The sequence below is a fragment of the Sitophilus oryzae genome, unplaced genomic scaffold, assembly GCF_002938485.1.
Source record: "Sitophilus oryzae breed Bouriz unplaced genomic scaffold, Soryzae_2.0 scaffold_1442_pilon_pilon, whole genome shotgun sequence".
Taxonomy (NCBI): domain Eukaryota; kingdom Metazoa; phylum Arthropoda; class Insecta; order Coleoptera; family Curculionidae; genus Sitophilus; species Sitophilus oryzae.
The window spans coordinates 5,968,045-5,984,309 of NW_022146107.1; the positions used below are offsets into that span (position 1 = coordinate 5,968,045).

General features: G+C 31.1%; 1 protein-coding gene across 1 annotated transcript in view; it reads left to right on the plus strand.

The window, feature by feature from the left end:
* Positions 1-15,901, plus strand: part of LOC115877252 — a 41,543-nt gene extending 25,642 nt beyond the window's left edge. The window contains exons 13-21 of the mRNA XM_030893403.1: positions 2,356-2,545; positions 3,154-3,257; positions 4,997-5,151; positions 6,392-6,560; positions 6,816-7,055; positions 7,792-8,006; positions 8,112-8,293; positions 15,299-15,435; positions 15,497-15,901. Of these exons, the coding sequence (XP_030749263.1) occupies positions 2,356-2,545; positions 3,154-3,257; positions 4,997-5,151; positions 6,392-6,560; positions 6,816-7,055; positions 7,792-8,006; positions 8,112-8,293; positions 15,299-15,435; positions 15,497-15,629 (1,525 nt within the window). The 3' untranslated portion in view covers positions 15,630-15,901. The remainder of the gene's footprint in view (positions 1-2,355; positions 2,546-3,153; positions 3,258-4,996; positions 5,152-6,391; positions 6,561-6,815; positions 7,056-7,791; positions 8,007-8,111; positions 8,294-15,298; positions 15,436-15,496) is intronic.
* Positions 15,902-16,265: the final 364 nt, after the last annotated feature.

Below are 16,265 nucleotides of genomic sequence, written 5' to 3' on the forward strand. Positions count from 1 at the left end.
CTGTATTTTTTTAAATAAATCAAAGCAGATTCAAATGCTCTTTCAAACTATATTAGGGTTTCCTATACCTATCTGGCTCAGGTTTTGAATAAAAAGCGATTTTTCAATAAAATTGTAATCAAGATAGCTGGTGTCGCCATGGCAATTTTCTAGTGACACTTAGTAGCTATTTTCAATATCGACATTAGTTTATGGACTTTATTTAAATTTATAACAGGTTATTTTTATTTAATTTACCTACAATAAAGTTAATAAGTAGTAAGTTACTAGTTATTTTATTTTGTGAGGACAATTGGTTGGTTGGCCTGAAGGGTTTATGCTCAAAGATATCTAAATAGGAATTTTCTTGATAAGAGTTTCTTTGAAATACTACTTTTCCTATTTCGCAGAACTGATAGTGTGGAATGTGAAAAATCTATTAGGCAGAAACCTGTCGTTGGAGGTGAAGAAAATAAATTTGCCTTAATTGGTTCTTTTATAGAAAATCCAATATATCTACAAGTCATCGTAATATAAATCAAAGCACTACTTTTTTCTTTTTCTTGATAAAATAATAAATACATAGTAAATAGTAAAGTTTATTTCTCTGGCTTCAAAGTCGGCACAAGAATTAACTCTGAAAAATAATGTACAGGGCGTTGACAAACTTTTTTATTATGTCATGCATATTTAAATATATTTGAATATCTCAAAAACCAAAGCATTTAAACATAGTAAACCCTTATAATAAATGCCTTATTTTATGCCCAAGAATCCAAAAATTAAATAAAATACCCGGTGTTCCATAAGAAAAAATATAACTTTGGTATGTATCTTAGATCTGAAACACCCTGTACATTTGAACATAATTTTAAATTATGCACATTGCCCCTCTACATATACCCATAAAAATTTTTGTTTCTACATCTTTCCGTTTCCGTTTAATCAATGGAGGCGAATGAGGTGCGCCATCCTGTACAATCATATAATAATCATATTATATATACAGGGTGTCCCAGAAATAAATGCAAGTATTTTAACTGGTAGTATATTGCGGCCTCAGAAACACGCCTATGAGGTATTTTTTGCGAAAAAACAATTTTGAAAATTTGGATTTAAAAAAAAATGGAATTACATAATTTCTTGATAATTTGGCAACATAGCTTAAATTTACATGAAAGAAAATCCAGAAAAGATCCAGTGGTTCTCAAAATTTTAACAAAAAATCATTTTTTTTGGTAAATTTTCAAAGTAAAATAACTCGGTTATTTTGGACTTATTTGAAAAACGGTAAAGAGAAAAATTGTTTCTTTTGACCAGATCTACCACCCCTTAAAATACTTGCACTTATGTCTGGGACACCCTGTATATATGACCTTTGTTTATAAACTTATCTATAAGTGGCAACCTAGCATTCTTTATACCTTACTATAGGGCACCTTCGTTATACTTTATGTTTTACCTATTTATATTGCAACTAAAAGAATTTCGGACTTCCATTGTCTTTATTTTTATTTTGCTTACACAACGTTTCGGTGAGAAGTATCACTGGCTGCCAGTGGCGGATTCAGAGGGGGGGCCCATGGGGCCAAGCCCCCCCCTTAAATTTATAATTTGGGTTAAATAAGGGTTAAATATTAGGCTTTTGGGTTAAAAATGGCTCTCTAAAAAGCATATTCTATATTACCTTTTGTTTGGGCCCCCCTAAAATAAATTTTTGCATCCGCCCCTGCTGGCCGCTATCAAGTGTGAACTATGATGCTATGGTATATTAATGAATGTGATGCTATAGTATGCATATTGACCGTGACGTGATACTTTTTTAATCTTTCTATAATTCGTGTCAGTTTTTGACAGTTTTATGTTAATTTTTAATAAATGACGTTTAGAGATTGGCCTCGTCAGAATTATCATTGATTCCCATTCCCCGGCCGTTTTCGACGCCGTTTTTTTTTTGTAAGAATAACTTGCGGACTAAGCCCATAATTCTTTTTATATGAAAGGTGTCACAACACCGACTAGTTACGGAGAAAACGATAATTTAATATTGCTAAATACCATGTTAAAGATACGAGAATTTATTACTGTATGCGTTATTATTTGGACATCGTTTGTTATATTCAATTACAATTTAACATATGTTTGGGACTGGACATACCCAACAAATTAAGTTGATTACTTAAACATTCCATAAAATGGACATCGTCTGTTTTTTTCCTCTTACCCTGTATATTACTTTTTGCCATATCTAGCTATATAAAAAGTTGAGTACTGGTAGAGAAATTTAAATTTGAAATGTTATAATTCCGATCAATAAGAAAAAATAATTCGGTTTTCGGATATAATACAATAAACTATATAAAATAAAATTTATAGATGTCCACGACCACAGGAAAATATAACCAGTGACTTTGATATTTCCTATTCGGAATTTGAAAAATGGTACCCATACGATCCGAGTCATAATAAGTTTTCATCCTGTTTAGTCAGGTCTGGCAATATTACTACTGAATGTGATCAGTATATCTATAGCTACGAAGATTATGGGAAAACAGCAGTTACGGAGGTAAAATTTTGTTTTAGAAAATATCTCCAAAGATATAAAGAATATATAATATTTTTTGATATTTCTGTTATTTGTTTTTCTCCGAGAAGGATATTATGGTACTCTTGCGAACGCTGACATCTAACATAACATTTTGTTCACTAAAATCATTTCCAAGATGTCAAATAATTAATAGCCACTAAAAATATATATTTTAGTTAACATCTAAAGAGAATTGGGATCTTTGTTATAGTAAATCTTAAAAATAATACAGTACTCCTAATTTTTATTTTTAAAGCTCCTAGCCATTTTTTTTAAATCTAATTCAAAAATAAATTAGTTTTAGAATGATGCATACCAAATACCAACACTCTCCTTCATGTAACCATCCACTGATGATGTTATCATGGATGTTTATAAACAATTTATAAAATTGTTTTGGTGTAAAAACTAGAATTAAAATTAGCCTTATGTAGTTTATGTACCCTACTACATCTAAGTATTAACGTAATACTTAATTTTTATCACATTTATAAATTGTGGTAAAATCTTGTACATTATGAAATCCTGCAAGTCATAGTTCTTATTGATCTAGAAATTTAAAAATTTAAACTATTTTCCTTTTTTAGTGGGATCTTACATGTAAAAATGCGTATTTGATAGCTGCCTCTAATTCAATGTTTATGATTGGTGTTATGTTAGGTTCAATAATTTTTGGAGACTTGTCTGACAGGTAATTAATTATAAACCAAAGTATTGTTTTTCTAATTTTTTCTTTATTATACACGGTGTTTCAAAAAACATGTACCATCTCTCGTGGGGAGATTCCTCACGTAAAAATAAGATCTATCTTTCATATCAACATAGGTCCTATTCTGCTTTGTTTTGTAGCTACAGGGTGTTAAAGTTTTAATAATCTTTCGATTTATTAGAATTTTCTTCCAAGTACGTTTAGTGATTCGAATGAAATTTTGAGGGTTAAAATTACTATAAGTGGTACGTATTTTAATGCTAAAAAAGTGTCGATAAATTTCATTTCGATAGTGCATATGGGTTATCACTGGAATATTTTTCAAAAAAAAACATATGCGCCACTGACTTTTTCTTTTGAGATCAAACTTGAGTAGGCCGTTTAATGCCAGTTAAAAGTTATTTCTTAAAATTTTGTCGAATTCGGCCTCATTGATGAGATAAACGCAATTTTATTAATCACAATTATTAATAAAATAAAAATAAAAATAGGCAACTGCCCAGCTACGTCGAAACACCGGTTCTCATTAGAACACCGAAGTTAAGCGACGTAAGGCGATACTAGTGGACGGGTGACCGGTTCGAAACTCTGTATCGTGCTGTCGTCCAAAGAAAGGCAAAAGTGTAAAATCTATTAACACACACTGCTCATTCACGCCGGTTCGAGACCGGATGAGATCGGATATCTCGTGAGTAAGAGTCGATTTGACACTTGCCAAGTCGGTAGGCCATTGACTATGATATGGCCGACGACCGCGGTTTGGATTCCGCGTAAACAAAGTAGGCCCCGTCCAAATTAGCCCTGGCGATGACGGCAGCAAAAAGGAGACATTAACTGAAATCTTTACTTTTTACTTTTAAAAATAAAAATAAAATTAATAAATTACATATTCCATCTCATTTATTATTAAATATTATTTCTATTAGTTATTATTACTATTAGTCCAACCTACAGCAGTTTTAAATAAAAAATAATGGTATTTAAGATAATTACAAAAAACCTAATTTTAAAAAGTTTTAACATCCTGTAACTCCAAAAATTATGCATTTCCATACCCATGTTTATAGGAACTTTTTTTCATATTTTTTGATGAGGAATCAATGAGTACTTATTTAAAACTTTCGCAAGTTAATGATATTAATTTTTTTAAAGGTTGTTTTTAGACTTGGATCAATGCAAATTAATAAAATTTCGTTTATCTCAGCAAGGAGGCCGAAATCGACAAAATATCAAGAGACAAAAACAACCCTCAAAATTTTATTCGAAACTCTAAAAGTACTTGAAAGAAAATTATAATAAATCGAAAAAATATTAAGATTTTAACACCCTGTAGCTACGAAACAAAACAGAATCGGGCCTATATTGATATGAAAAATAAATCTTATTTTTACGTGAGGAATCTCCCCACGAGAGATGACGTACCTAATGACCAATCTAAATTATATTCTTTAAACATGTTATTTTATCATGTAAGAAATACTTTAGATATTAATCTAGTTACACCTAGATATTATAAACTAGTTTATTTAAAGGAAAACATATATTAATAACATTATATTGCATTAATAGGTTGTATAAAGTCTGTCCAACCAAAAAATAGACTATAGTTTACCTGTGAATAAAAATGACAAGCGACAACTGTCACTGTCATGTATCCTCTCAGTGGATAGACTTTAGGCATTACTTCTTAGAAATTGAGTTAAAAAGATATACAATTTTAGATGGGGAAGAAAAATAACTTTTCTTATATCATCAATCATACAAGTTATCTTCGGAGTTCTTGCAGCGTTAGCTCCAGAGTTTTGGACTTTTGCTGTTGCAAGGACGATAGTTGGAGCTGCTACATCTGGAGTCTTTTTGATAGCATATGTTATGGGCAAGTAGAAATATTCAATGGAATAAGTTACACTTCAGTTTTTTACGTATTAAATATAATTACTTGCCAGAACTGAACAGATTAATCTATGAATATTGTTTATAGTCTGTCATGGGAAACACTTCATTTTGACAGACAACATCTAAAAAATAACATAACAAAATAACAAGTCTCAAAATGTATTTTTTTGCCTGACAGATTATATTATGTATTATATTTTCTCTAGTCTATAGGCTTGGTGTATTTAAACCAATTTTTAAAATTCCGACAGCAGCGCTCGGTACGGCAGAAATCAGAACTGTCCGACTAAGTTTATTTCACGCCGTCCCGGTTACTGTTCATGTTAATCGCATTGAAATAATATTGAAATCGTGGCTATGTCATAATATTTAAGTATTTTGATTTTTACTAGTACAGTTAATAGAACTATACAATTCTCATTTAAGAAGTTTGTGTGATGTAACGTTGTTTCGGGTAGTAAAAATTAAGTGAAAAAGAACCCGAATTGGGCGACGCGTTGTGTGGTGACAATTTCAAATAATAATAATAAATGTAAAATTTCCGAAAAAATGTCAAGCGTGGTTTCTGTGTCAATACAACTCTCGGAACAACATTTTACAGCTTCTCAACTTTATCACACCGATTTGATCAAAAGCAAAAATTGATTCAGGCAGTTCGACGAAATAAAAGGAGACAAAGTATCCATTATATATTCAAAAAATTAATTAGGTATAAACTATGAGGATAAAGTATAATTTAATCAATATTAATGATATACTTTTTGTAATGAACTAGTGCTTACTAGCAAAATCGGTGTGTGTAAAACTACACAAAACTATACTCGCTACCTTAGTTGAAGCAGCTGGCGTGTTATTACTCATATAAAAAGTTTTATTAGCTTGAATAATAAATTAAAATGCAACTTAGATCTTCTGAAGATTTCAAAAGATTTACCTTTTAATATTTTTTTCGAATTCTCCCAAATTCTACTTACTAATACTTTTCATATAATATTATAACAAATTTTTCGTGTACTCGCTATTTAAGCTCGTCTATTTGTATAACACGGGATTCTCCGATTGTGACAGCACTGGCGGAGAATACACCAATCCTATATATTTTCGACAGCGACATCTAAAAAATTACAGAAAAAAACAATGTATTTTTGAATTAAAATGCTGGACAGTCACTATTATATTTTCATCAATGATAATTTTGATTTATAATTTTTTACATATAGGTTTGGAGATGGTGGGTCCGTCAAAAAGACTTATCGCTGGAACGGTAGTATTTATATTCTTTTCTGGAGGTTATGTATTAATAGCGCTATTTGCTAAACTAATACATTACTGGAGATGGCTCCAATTAGCTCTCACATTGCCAGGAGTGTTGTTCATATTTTATTGGTGGTATGTTTCATTTTAAACACATAGTACATTTATCATTTTTGAAGGGAAATGAAAAAAAAATTGAACTTAAAAATATCATCCAAGTGATAACTCTAGTTCTTTTTAGGCTAAACAGGCATTTTCCATTTATGGAAAATGTCCGTTTGTTCTACACTCAAAACAAATAGTCCAAACAACATAATTTTGGTTATGGTAACAATGCAGTCATCTTTTAGATTAGGTTTGTTTTCAAATATCATAGCAGTATCTTTTTAGGTGGATACCCGAATCCGTTAGATGGCTGTTATCAAAAAATAAGCTCGAAGAAGCTAAAACGATTATTCATCAAGTAGCGCGAACGAATAAAGTAACTATATCTGATCAACAGTTGGACGAGTTATTAAGGAAAGGAGAAGATGTTGATAAAAAAGACAAACCGCAAGTAACGGCCTCCGTTCTAGACTTGTTTAAACATTCCAGCCTAAGAAAAAGGTCAATTATTATATTTTTTGATTGGTAAGTTTAATATTGTTACGTTTTTAGGAGTTTGTTGGTCTGTCTCTTTATCTCAGGAACGTGTGGAGGTATCGAGTTGAAATTTAAACCATATACTCAGGTCTACAGTCCCCAATCAAACTTCTAAGTTAACTTAAAAGAAAAAAGATACGACCGTTGATGTTGCAAAAAACGCATATTTCGACACTCTCGGGAACCAAAATGTATAGGATATTTTCTCTTGACCTAGAACTATGAAATTTGACAAGTAATACCGTCTTATACTACAAGTATAGAGAAAAATCTGAAAACTATATATTTGTAATTAAATCATAAAAAATATAGTCTTTAAAGGGAACTCCCGGTGGGCACAGTCCGACTCGCACTTGTTCGGTTTTATCATTCTACCTTGTGATCGAAAAAAAAAACAGCGGTCAGTTGGCTTGGAAATGACGATCGATGTTCATTTTCCATGTAATTTTACAGATAAAATGACAGCAATCTTCATTTCATAGCCATCGCTGAAGCCGTTTTTTTTCTCAATTAGTAGAACAAGTATTAGAATGCAGCGATTTTATTCATTAACTAGCTGACCCGGCTAAGTAAGTAGCATTTCAATTGAAACGCATTTCTCCCTGATAGTCTTATATAGACTATAAGTAGTCATACCAATAGATTTAATAGGAGTAAATAAAACTTTTTTAAATTATGATTTTATTTTATCTTTTGCTACATATGCACATTTTTTTCTTTTTAGGTGTGCTAACAATATAACCTATTATGGATTATCCTGGAACACTAACAATCTAGGAGGTAATCCGTACCTAAATTTTGTAATATCTGGCGCAGTTGAAACCCCTGCTAATATATTTACTTTGCTCACATTGAACAGATGGGGTAGGAAAAAGATTTTGTGTGGCAGTATGATATTTGCTGGAACGGCGTTACTTACAACCTTACTTATCCCTATTGGTAAGTCATTTGGTAAAGTTAAAATTAATTATCTTCTAAAATACTTGTTTAACTAATAGATGCAAGGTAATACTATTTTTAATTGTTTCTCTTTTTTTGTTTTAGATATTGTTTGGTTAACAGTACTCCTTGCCATGCTTGGAAAAATATCTATAACGGTCAGTTATGGAACAATTTATATTTTCTCGGCTGAACAGTTTCCAACAGTTGTGCGAAATGCTGGATTAGGAGCTAGTTCAACTTTCGCCAGGCTTGGGTCAATCATAGCACCATACATTAATATTATGGTAAGATAATATTAAAATTATTGTTTGCATTATCCTTATACTATAGTGGGGTTAAAACGTGAAATCGCATTAACATGTATACTTGCGACCGTGATTTATAATTAGATGCGAAATTAACCTGTGAACGTGAATTATACCGTTAATGTTAATTTATAGGTTAAGGTTAAAACCGTTGTCCATGTCATAATTTTGCAGTAAACCTGCCCGTGATATTTTATTAACTGCTACTTTTTAACTTCGACTGCAATTTCACTATAGATCTTTCAGATATAGCAACTAGATCATAGTTGCCGACCGCGACTGAAGACCACCATTATAAAAAATAATCAAATTATTTATTTATATTACCGTATAAATAAAATAAATATAGAACTTGGGATAAAATAATACAATATATTAATTTGAAAGTTAATAGTAAAAGGCATAATATGTACTTACCTGAGTATTTTATTTTGAAGAACATCCTTCGTTGGCAGTTAATGAAAGTGTAGGATGTTTTAACTCCATATGTTTTTTTTTTAAATTTGAGGACATAAATTACATTTTGCGTAATTTTTATCTAATGGAGTAGAAAAATTCCATAAGAAAGAAGATGGAACGACGGTTGTTCGGTGTCACACACTCTTTCGCACTTTTATTATCATATGTAGCTGGTTCACCCACCTACCAATTCGCGACTTGCTGTCACGCTTAGTCAATCAGGGTTTATTCTTATGGTAACGACCGTGAACTGCTACTTTTATTTCACGGTGAAAATATCAGAGGTAGCAATTTTTAGCCCAACTCTATCTTATACTAATATTAATATCACTTATATTTAAATTTACAAATTTAATTTAAATTTTACTCATCATTTGATGTGGATAATGAGCAATATACAGATGACTCCAAATAGATTACATGTTTTTTACTAATGTTGGATTCAAAACAAATTTCATGTGGAATCTCTTTAACATGTCATTCTTTCTCTTTCATTTAGGATACACAGGATAGTTCATTAAGTTATTCTTTCACAGGATATTTATCTATTTCTCTCTCTTAACTGTTATGGTTGCTAATTACTAAAATGACCTTTATATTACACTAGTAAAAAGTGAGGTTAAATGACAAGATACTAACTTTGAATAAGAAGACTAAGTAAGGAGCATATCAAAAATCTCAGGTCCATCGCGATGGGCCTCAAATATGGCCAACTTAAATTCCGGTTTATCAGTGCCGTTCAAAGACATTATAAAGATAGACCGAACATCTCATTCATAAATACTCGTTGATAGTGTATCAAACATTACAATGTGTCAAACAAGGACAGAAGAGACAGAGAAGTTTAAAATTTCCGACCCCGGCAACTAGGCGCATTTGGATTGTTCTAATGGCCAGTGGCGTATCGTTTTTTGGAACGAATTTAATTTGTAAAGTAAAAGTAAAGTAATTAGTAAAATTTTTACTCCATATTAATATACTACATTAACACTTTTTCGTTAGATGAGTTTTGTTATAAGGTCTAATATAATAATATAATTGATATCCCACATATACTTATGTTGAAACGTTAGTAGGTAGTTTTCGAAAATCGCTCCAACGTCGATATTCAATTTAAACTTTCAGTTACTTCTATATAAACTTTCAGTTACTTTTGAATATTTACAGGGTGACTCAGGCTTCCGAAACATTTCTATATTAGGTTTGTGGTTGGTGACTTTTCTTTCAATTTTTTTTTAGAATATGGAGGCAATGGTAAAGCACATTTTAGACATTTTTGTAAACATAGGTGGCCGGAACATATTTTCAAACTCAAGTTGTAGATTTGCCATTAAATTTCTATTCCAGAAATACCTTGGGTTGCCACCTGCCCTTTTTTGAAAAGGACAGTCCTTTTTTGGAATAACTTGTCCTTTTGACTTTTTTTGACTTAAAAAGTCATTTTTATTTACAATATTTTCCTGAAAATTACCTACAGCAAACAGAAATATTCTTTTTGTCCAAATTTAATTAGAGATGTTATAAAACTTATAAATTTTTCTTGTTTAGAATAAGCAACATTATTTAGAACTTCCCGTTTATTCTCAAATGATAGTTTAGGTTTTAGTTTTACCTTTTTTGATCTTAAAAAGAACTTTTCAAAATTAGTAATTAGTAACGATTTAGTTAGTTCGCAATCGATAGCTTCCTGTGAAGTACTGTGTAATAGTTGTTTAATCTTGTATTATTAATAACTTCCTATGCCTAAAATCAATATTTAGTTTAATGAGAAAATTGTGTTTTTTTGAAAATTTTTTGATTGAAAAGATTTGACTTTCGGTCTTCTTCTCGTATTATGATGGCTGATGGCTCTGATACGAGGCAATTACCTTTTAGTCTCTCAATCGAAGGCACTTATCATTAAAAGTATCAAATCTGTGTGCTACTGTAAATATAATTAGAAATTATTTTAATTGTGAGAGGCTCCCTTGTGGGACGCCTATGTACGGCGATTACGGCGGAAACAATACCTACCTGTGAAAAGACAAATTCGGGTAATTTGAGCTTATTTTTCCACACATTGGACACTGTCGTAGCATATTGAAAATTGGCAGATTCAAAAGTACGTTAAACAAAAACAAAAACTACTGAAAAACACTGAAAAGTTCACTTCGGACTTGATTCCGACTTCAAACACACCGTAAGCTAAACGTAGTACGCTATAACGGACCAAGGGCCGTCGCGAGGGGTGGTGGGGCGGACGGCTCATTTCATTCTGGGAGGCTAGCAGCGACGTTGCCAATAGTTCTAGACGTTTCAGCACATTACACAGTAAACATGTCCTTTAATAGTAACGCATATATCCTCTGGTTAATAACATATTATTACGCATGCTTCTTTAAAAATAAACTATTAATTTAATTAAGAAATTGAGATTTATTGATATCCGGTGAAGGTTTTAAAGTCACCTTTTCTGCAAATCAAACTAAGTAGACAGGCGCAAATTTGAGATGTGGCAATGTCGCCATCTCTATCTCAGTTGGTTTTTACAGTACGTAGTCAACCTCCCATTGTTTGATCGGGTTAAAATGCACAATGTGATATCTGTTCTTACTAAATCTATGGTGCCGTTCTAATTTTATTTAAAAAATGTAAAACTATGATGTAGGTTAGACGTGGGGTAGACTCAATAATTTTATTTTTATTTTACGTTGTGAATAAATGTTGGTAGTTATTACAATTGTTATAAAAATATAAAATTCTAATAAAAATAGATAAGTTATAATAATTATTTATTAACACAAACATCCGATACGCTACTGAAGCAGGTAAATCTGGTAAATCAAATTGACGTATCTAAATTCTTTGACATCTAATCTTTGACAAGTAGTAAATAAAAGCAAAAATGCAAGAAAAAATATATAATTACTTAATTTAAGTGAATTTCATAAATTATCGGTTTACTACACGTATGTACAGTACGTCTGCTGGATCTGTGTCTATGAAAGGAATGCGGACAAAAAACATTTAAATAAACAGCAATATATTTTATACGTCGATTTGCCGAGTTCGTCACCGCAAATCGCTCCGCCCACTCATTTTATTGGCTACTTGCAAATTTGTCGAATTTTTATTGATGGGACGCGTCGTCTAATTTTTTACGAAAAACATGGAGAGAATATCGTTTCCCCTCTCACGGATACCCCGTAGCTACAGAACGGACAGACGTACTGTATATTATATAGTCACTTACTAGCGAAAAGTTGTTCCATTATTTCACTCGATTTTTGCCGAGATCTACCGCACGCTACACAACCAACTATTTTAGAGTCTTTTTCGATAAATCGCGATAGTGTCACTGTTAATTTAAGTTCTGCCACAATTTCCATCTAGATTTACTACCTTTATACAACTATCAGTAGTAGAATAAATAATAAATAACATAAAATAAGCTCCGTAAAGACTGACAAATCCACAAAATTTCAAATCAAATTCAAATGTGTCAAATGAATCGTCAAACAGAACTGTCAAGGATCCCCACCCTAGAGTGCTTTTTCCGCCCACCATGCATGAATACATGGATAGCATTATGCTCCTTCCTTTAGTCTTCTTATTCAAAGGATACTAATAAGGTTCAAAGAGAAAAGTCGTTAAAGAGTGTATTTATTTCATCTCTCTGTATCACTTTCTAAAAATGTATAAATACTAAAGACTTTAAAAAAATCAAAATTACGAAGCAAAGAATGGAATTGTTCCTTTCGAAAAACAGCTATATGCGTTAGAGTACAAGTTTTGAATATATGTACTAAAAATACAAATCATAAAATACCACATAGCATTTTTGTCTTTGATCACGCTGTCTAAAAGTGAAAATTATTTTTTCTTCATTAGTCATCATTAAAACTTATTACTATATCACAATAAAATAATGTCATTATTACTTTTAATCTAGGCTTTTAATATATTTTAATGTGAAATTAATTTTGTAAAATGTTCTTATAATGGAGTTATTCAACTATAAAATTCAAAATATGCGTTCTGTTTATCAGGATATAAAGAGCATACAGTTTTTAAAAATTGAAGAATTAGTCTTGAAGTACCTTAATGAAAATACGATTATGTATTGTTAATTTAAAAAACATATATATATATATATATATATATATATATATATATATATATATATATATATATATATATATATATATATATATATATATATATATATATATATATATATTCTGATATAAAATTATTAATTTATGTGGGAAAATACTCGCTCTTTGTTCAGTTTACATCTTATTATACTGAGCGCATTGAATGTACAGGGTGGCCGAAATTGGTCTGTTTTAACAGAGAAAACCTATTTCCTGACTAGATAGAGCAAAACCGACATAGATGTCATGGGCTCGATTTCTGAGAAACGTTTAATGGCGTAAACCGCCTGTTGATATTTTCACTGCCAACTGAGATACGGGGTCTTTTTGAATTTTTTACCATTTTGAAAATTGCCCATAACTTTTTTATTTTGCGGAATAATAAAATTCTGTATAAACGTTGTTAAGGCACTTTTTTAGGCACAATCCAGTGGCGTAGTCAGTTTTTTTCTATGCTTGCTCTTTTCGTCAGAAAAGTTTTTTAAATGGAAATCATAGTTGGATATGAACTTAAAAAAATGCTGGCGTTTTACTCTTTCCAATGATCTAAAGTTATGGACATCTATTTCTAAGAATGAGAGAAATATTAAGTTTTTGATCTTTAAATCGAAGCGGGCGTGATTGATTTTGTGTTGACCTATTTGCCTAATTATTTTTTACCACAATTTAATATTCTATATTATTATTTATCTGCATAATTAAAGACTTTTGAAAAGGTAAATTAACATTCTATATTAGTATTAGTAATTATAATTGAAATCGATACAATAAACAAAGAATAAAACTAAAAAAAATTATTTTTTGAGTGACGAATATAGTTTTCTAAAAAAATCATCAAAAATGTTCAAACTGAACACCCCCTTGTTGAATACACAATAAACATCTTTTGCGCACAGAGTTACAATAATTTATTAGGCGAACTGGTGTAATAAGTCCAAAAGATTTCCTAGTAGCCTTCTATAATTCTTCTCTCGTCCCAATGGTCCTTCCCTTATATATAAGGCCTTTTAATTTTCCCCATAAAAAAAGTCGAAAGGAGTTACCTCACAGGACCTAGCAGGCCAAGATATGGGATCCCTTGTTCCAATCCAATTCTCTCTAAATTCTCCATTTAATAGTGCAGTTGTAACCCCGGCTTTTTAATTGTAAATGGTAATACTAATATAGAATGTTGATTTACCGTTACAAAAGTCTTTAATTATGCAGATGAATAATGATATAGAATATTAAATTGTGATTAAAAATACTTAGGCAATAATAGGTCAACACAAAATCAAGGCCCGCTTCGATACAAAGATAAAAAACGTAATATTTCTCTCATTTTTAGAAATAAATACACATAACTTTATATCGTTGGAAAGGGTTAAACGCCAGCATTTTTTTAAGTTCATAGCCAACTACGATTTCCATTTAAAAAATTATATTTTTTATTATTTCTGACTAAAAAAGCAAGCATAGAAAAAAACTGACTACGCCACTGGGTTGCGCTTAAAAAAGTGCCTTAAGAACGTTTTTACAGAATTTTATTATTCCGGAAAATACAAAAGTTATGAGCAATTTTCCAAATGGAAAAAAAATCAAAAAGACTCCGTATCTCGGTTGGCAGTGAAAATATGAACAGGCGGTTTAGGCCATTAAACGTTTCTCAGAAATTGAGCCCATGACATCTATGTCGGTTTTGCTCTATCTAGTCAGGAAATAGGTTTTCTCTGTTAAAACAGACCAATTTCGACCATCCTGTACACTTCGTATACATGAAAATCGGCGCCAAAAGGCAGACCTTACTGACCTATATAAACATACTTCCATATACCGGGTGATGCATCGGCTTAGGGCATATAGGAAATCCCATGTAAATTTTAAGGGTGTCATTTGTTGGCTTCCATAATCAGAGTCTTTCTCTCAATCCAAATCAAACCAAAACAAAATGCTCAGGAGTCCTGTTTCTGGCCGTAAAATAATGTTTTAGGAAAATTTACTCACGAAATTATTGCACAGGATGTTTTAAAGCTAGGGTAAAAAACAACCCTTGGATTAACAACCCTGTGTAATAAGTCAAATACTAAAGTTTATAAAAAAAAACGAGTTTTAGAATTAAAGTTGATGTATTTATATACAGTTAAAAAATAAAAAAATATAAAACTCTTTAAATTTAACGAAAAATTTTTCCCTTGCGTTTTTTTTTGCATCTGAGTGTACTTATTTCTTTTCTTTTATTTTGGCGGTTGGGTGGGCACAAGCCCCTGCGCTCTTTAGAGCCAATCTCCACAGCCTTCCACCTACCTCGGGACTATTTTTTCTAGATTATCATTTTGTATACTCGCGTACTTAAAGTATTAAGTATTAAGTATACTCGCGTACTTAAAGTATTAAGTATTAAGTTTTACAGGTACATGTTTGGAAACCATTCCCACTTCTAGTATTTGGAGCGCTAGCATTCGCTGGAGGAGTTTTATCATTGATGTTGCCAGAAACCCTTAACAAGAAATTGCCGGAGACATTAGCAGAGGGAGAGGCTTTTGGAAAGTACGTGTTTTCAGTAAATATAAACATTACAATTACTAACTATTAATTGATGCAATTACAGAAAATCTAAAGAGAACACACAGCTAAAAACTGTAGAAATAGTTGAGCCTCCAAAAGAAGCTAACGAAGGAGAGCAGGTTACTCCAGACTCGAATTTATTGAAAAATTCACAGGAAACAAAAGAATCAAATTGAAAAGCCTTGAATTCCTCCGAATCAAAAGTGATACACAAGATTAAGTATACATGTTTCGTTTTTGAAATAGTTCAGTTTACAGTATTTTCATTGTATGATATTTACAGGTTTTTTACGTGTAATTATTTTGTTTACCTTGTTCTTTACTTTAACTCTAGTCATCTAAGGGCTAATTTTTGCTGTCTTTTTTCTTTTGTAAATCGTTTCTCTCTAAGTAGTATAAATATCAGTTTTGTATCGATTTTATTTTTTATTATATACCGGTGATCGTTTATTAGGTTTTTATTTATACTTTTACAGTTATTTTGAAATTATATTTCATAATTAAAATTAATTGTGGTTCTGAGATTCTATTAAAACTTCAAATAAATATTTTTTTTATAAAATTGTGTGTTTATTACTTAGAAGTATTTACCTCGGGGCCACTTTATTATTAATAAAAATAATAATGGTCTTTATCTCAACAATTATATTATTAAAATATAGGGATGGAAGTATAAGCACAAACATCTGACTATACAAGGTAAGTCAATACAAAAATAAGAATTTAAATATTTTCAAGGCTGGGAGATCTCGATAAATGAATTGAATGAAATTTACTTTTCCTTTGGTTTGGTCGATAACCACCGCCCTGAT